This window comes from Rhinopithecus bieti, unplaced genomic scaffold, assembly GCF_001698545.2.
Source record: "Rhinopithecus bieti isolate Rb0 unplaced genomic scaffold, ASM169854v2 scaffold_41913, whole genome shotgun sequence".
NCBI lineage: Eukaryota > Metazoa > Chordata > Mammalia > Primates > Cercopithecidae > Rhinopithecus > Rhinopithecus bieti.
This window is the reverse complement of record NW_016818964.1, coordinates 1,862,257-1,867,516: the sequence shown is the minus strand read 5'-3', so window position 1 is coordinate 1,867,516 and position 5,260 is coordinate 1,862,257. Positions and strand designations below refer to the sequence as shown.

At 40.5% G+C, this 5,260-nt stretch overlaps 1 protein-coding gene across 3 annotated transcripts in view; it reads left to right on the top strand.

Annotated features, from left to right (window-relative positions):
• The window catches only part of BTBD7 (BTB domain containing 7), a 113,176-nt gene that overhangs the window by 80,516 nt on the left and 27,400 nt on the right, over positions 1 to 5,260 (top strand). For all 3 annotated transcript variants that reach the window (XM_017857914.1, XM_017857916.1, XM_017857915.1), the window contains one exon: positions 4,012 to 4,220. In XM_017857914.1, the coding sequence (XP_017713403.1) occupies positions 4,012 to 4,220 (209 nt within the window). The remainder of the gene's footprint in view (positions 1 to 4,011; positions 4,221 to 5,260) is intronic.

The window sequence follows — 5,260 nt, the reverse complement described above, 5'->3', positions numbered from 1 at the left end:
AGGTCAGGAGATCGAGACCATCCTGGCTAACATGGTGAAACCCCGTCTCTACTAAAAATACAAAAAACTAGCCGGGCGAGGTGGCGGGCGCCTGTAGTCCCAGCTACTCGGGAGGCTGAGGCAGGAGAATGGCGTAAACCCGGGAGGCGGAGCTTGCAGTGAGCTGAGATCTGGCCACCGCACTCCAGTCCGGGCGACAGAGCGAGACTCCGCCTCAAAAAAAAAAAAAAAAAAAGAAAAGAAGAATGAACAGCATCTGATGACAGATTGGTTATGGGCGTCCAGAGAGGGACCCCATAATAGTACTCAGACCTCTGGTTTTGGTGACTGAAGAGGACCAGATTTCCCAGAGGAAATGAATTGACTTTGGCATTTAAGATGTTTGTGGAAAATCCATGTGAAAGTCAGGTGTGACTGGGAGTCAGCTCAGGCTTGGAGCTATCAACTGGGAAGTCAGGGATATAATGAGGTGAAGGCCATGGGGCAGGTACCACCAGGCAGTGAAAAGAGCTGGGTATTCAGGGTACTCGGCTTAGGTACTCCAGACTGTTTGAACAAATGTAGAGTGTCGAGAGTATGGTGTGATTTAAATCCCATAACAACCCTGTGAGGTAGGAAACAATCTCAGCTTTGCAGATGAGAACATTTCAGACTCTTAAGAGTTAAGTGATTTGCCTAAAGTGATTTTGCTACTGAGTGGCAGAGCTAGGATTTCGAGTCCAATCTGTCTGATTTTAAAGCCCATTTTTTTCCCTACTGTATCCTGCTTCTTTGTAAACCTCAGCAGTTTAAATATTTGTGATCATGTTATCTTTCATTCTTTTTCTTCACCTCTGCCAGTATCCTGGTTTAGTAGGATTGTGACACGTCATTTTAAATAACCAGCTTTTCTCTCATTTCCCCTGCTTTACTCCTCAAGACATCTATAAGATTGCCTTTCCTATCAGATTGACTCATCCCACTCAATTCTGTTCCAATACCCACTTTAAAACAACAGGCCAACAGAGGTCCTCCACCGGCTACTGAATGAGGTCTGTCCTCGTCAGCTTGGCATTCAAGGCTCAAAGGCTCATCATAAAATGATGACTGTTGAAAACTTTCCCATATTTCCCGCTTCTCATCAGCATATCTTCATGCCTTTGGGTGTCATCTATATGTGGATATAAATGTGGTGGTCTCATTGTGTTCCTTATAGGGATGTTCTTTTAGTGCTTAGAATAAATATATCTTTTACTTGCTCTGTTACCATCTTTATAAAAACCGGTTTTGTCTTTGTGATGAAATCAGCTTGGACATCTTCTGACCTTAGTTCCCTTTCCAGTGTCAGGGTTCTTTATACTCTATCCCTAATGTGATGAGCCAGCCTCTGCTCTGACACTTTCTAGAAGGTTCCTTTTTTTGATGGGAGAAGAGGATGGAAATTCTAATTGTTAGAAATTTCTTATCATTGAGCCAAAATCTCCCTGCTTTTAACATCTGTCTGTTTCCTGGGAGCAACGGATAAATCAGTTATTTCTCCTCTGCCTCATGAAGAGGCATTTAAAGACAGCTCTTATGTCTCTCCTCAGGATTCTCTTACATAACCCAAATAATCTCTTGCTTGGAGCTTTTCTCCTGTGATAAGTTGCAAACTCTCGACTATTCCCTTGCCCTCCTGAGACTCTTGCAGTTTGGTCAGTGCTCATCTAAACTGACCCACGGGGCCCAGAACAACACAGCACTCCGCAGAAAGCAGCAACATTAGTCCTTTGATTACAGCTCGATGCTTGTACCTGAAAAGCCGGAGATAGATTCAGATCTATAACACCTGTGTCACATTTTGCATTCATTCAGTTAAAAAAAAAAAAAACCCAGATATTTTATATAGTTCTAGTTAAGCCAACCATCATCTGCTGTGCAGTTGATTTCTTAAATGTAGAACTAATTCTCCTAGTTGTATTTCAACTTCATTTTGATCAGTCTTTTTAGGCAATTATGATTCTGCTGTGCAGTGTGGTGTTAACTGTGTTTCCAAGTTTGGGGTTATCTGAAGATTTTGAAACATACTTTCCACATCATTATCCAAGGTGTGTGTTTGTTTGTTTGTTTGTTTGTTTGTTTTTGAGACAGGGTCTCACTCTGTCGCCCAGGCTGGAGTGTAGTGGTATGATCTCAGCTCACTGTAACCTCCACTTCCTGGGTTCAAGCAATTCTCCTGCCTCAGCCTCCCAAGTAGCTGGGATTACAGGTATGTGCCACCATACCCAGCTGATTTTTGTATTTTTAGTAGAGATGGGATTTTACCATGTTGGCCAAGCTGGTCTCAAACTCCTGACCTCAGGTGATCCACCCACCTCAGCCTCCCAAAGTGCTGGGATTACAGGTGTGAGCCACTGCACTCAGCCCCAAGTTCTTGATAAACATGGCAAAAACCAACTTCCCACTCCACACATCAAGTATAATCAGTGCTATTTATTAATGGTTCTGTTAACCACTGTCCTGTCATCCCATCCCCTGTCTCTTCATCTTATCTGCAAAGATCTCATTTGTACATTCAACGCATTTTTATTTAGCACAAGTTCTAGGAATACATTGAAGATAGCAGTCCCTATCTTGTGGTGCTTACAGCTTAGCAGCATCATGAAATATTTTCTAAATACTTTGTGGAAATCAAGTTATGCGGTTATCTATGATATTTCTCCTCATCTGGTACCATATCAGAAAAGGGAATGAAGGATTACTTTTTGTAGACACCATATTGCTACTCATTATCTTCTGTCACTTGAAAGTGGGATTTACTCCCTTTGTCTTTATACCTTTCATGGTTTCACAAACGGCTTTGAACTTTAGAAGTCTCTGGAGTTCATTTATACCCTTTCTGTATATCCATATTTTTGGTGGTGTTTGTTTAATTTAATTTAATTTTATTTTGAGACAGAGTCTTGCTTTGTCGCCCAGGCTGGAGTGTAGTGGCACGATTTCGGCTCACTGCAACCTTCACCTCTCGAGTTCAAGCGATTCTCCTGCCTCAGCCTCCCTAGTAGCTGGGATTACAGGATGCCTAACTAATTTTCGTATTTTTAGTAGAGACTGGGTTTCACCATCTTGGCCAGACTGGTCTTGAACTCCTGACCTTAGGTGATCTGCCTGCCTTGGCCTCCCAGAGTGCTCAGATTACAAGCGTGAGCCAGTGCGCCTGACCTGGTGGTGGTGTTTAAACGCCTGTTTTTGTTTGTTTGTTTGTTTTCACATTATCAGGATTGTTTTTTGTTTTATAGTAAGCTTAATAAAAAATTTCTGTTCAACTTTAGGCATTTTCACTCCCATAATCTTTGTCACTCAGATTTTTACTTATATTTTATCTTTATGTTTTGAAATGATATTTCCTGAGGAGGAGAGTTGAATCTCCTTAGGTTTTCTTTTCTTCCTTGAGTTCATGAAATGCCATAGTTGCTTTCTCCAGGATCCTGGTCCTTTTCACTTCCTTTTTCAAGTTTGCCAGAATTAAGCTCAGATGTTATTTTGTCTGTTTTCTGAAGGATTAAACTGTCAACAATGCAAGGTGCTATGTTTTCATTACAAAGAGTGGATGTCTGCATATCTGGCAGCCCACCTACCTTATTCTGAGGTGTGCGTTCTCTCATCAGTCAGGTGGCATCCACATCCTTCCTCTAGCCAGTTTCCACCACTGCAGCCTTTTTGCCTACTCTTCTTTCCCCTTTGGTCCAGGGTCTTCCTCTATACTGTCTTACTCACATTGTTGGATTTGCACATAGATGTTTATTATCTTGAACTTGGGAGGATTCTCTGCCTTTTTCTCTAGATCCATCTCTGTAAGGCAGCAGATTTTCTATAGATGCCATAGTCTGTTGTTAACCCATCCCACCAAGTTTTGGTGATTTTCATGAGATTTTATTTATCTCCTTGAGTTCTTTTTTGCTGTTGTGACTTTTAAATATAGTACCTAGCACACTAATGTTCAATAAGTAATATTTATGATTAATCTCAAGAAGTATTTGCCTTCTCTTTTAGGCTGTGAGGATATCATTGCTGAGAGCATCTCATTAGATACCTTAATTGCCATCCTCAAGTGGAGTTCTCATCCATATGGCTCTAAATGGGTGCACCGACAAGCTTTACATTTCCTCTGTGAGGAATTTTCCCAGGTCATGACTTCGGATGTTTTTTATGAACTCAGCAAAGACCATCTGCTTACTGCTATCCAGTCTGACTACCTACAGGTAATCATTTAAACACCTCTCAAACTCATTGTCTTTCATATGTGCACCAAAAAAATCCGTCTATGCTCTATTACTCTTCCATCTGGGGTAGGGCAGGGGAAGAGAAACAGGCTGTGATCAAACCACACAGGAACTGCCCTCTTCATAGTTGTACAACAAAAGCCTTCTGTCTCACTGGTTCTTCATGTACCCTGCTGCCATGACTCAACATTGAACAAGCCCAGGTCCCAGCCAAATGCACCAAAAAGAGATTGGGGCAGTAGGCAAGGTCAGAAGCACATCCCAACAGTGATTTTCTTGACTTCTATTAATGTAACTTCTGTATAGTGGTTTCTTACTTTTGGTGGAGCATCCCATACTTAGATTGTAGACAGTAGCTTCAGCAGCACAAAGTAAAAATAGTGTTCACTTTCTGATCTGCTCAAATGGTTATCAAAACTCAGTGCATGTATTCTTCCAAAGCATGATAATGTTTTCAACTACTTGTTTAGAAGTAGTTTTTAGCAGATTCTTGTGTTCTTGACTTAAATGTCAATTTAATCTGGAAATTTAAATTAATAATAGATTTTATATATTACAGAAAATACTTGCAGGCAAAGTATATTCAAGCTTAATTTTTTTCCATTGGCTGTATGAATTTTATGCTAAAAACTGTACAACTGTTTTAATGCTATTAAAGACATAAACCCATTGAGCCACTTCCTATTTCTTTGTATTTGTACTAGAAAAATGATAAAATGCTACCGTTTTAGTCAGAAATGCAGTGGACAGTTAAATAATACACTCAGCATCTGTGCTTTTCCTTTGTTGCTTTGATTGCAGTACAGATGTCATACTTGGGCTTGATTTATGGAGAATCTTTGTTCATTAACCTTGTCTCATTGTCCTGATCAAAACTGGATGCTTTATGTTTGTGTTAGAAGTTGTTAGTTTTCTTAGATTATTGCTTTAGGAGCTTTGCATTCCTTCTTAGAAAGTATTTAAAAAAAAAAAAACAAAAATAGGCCGGGCGCGGTGGCTCAAGCCTGTAATCCCAGCAC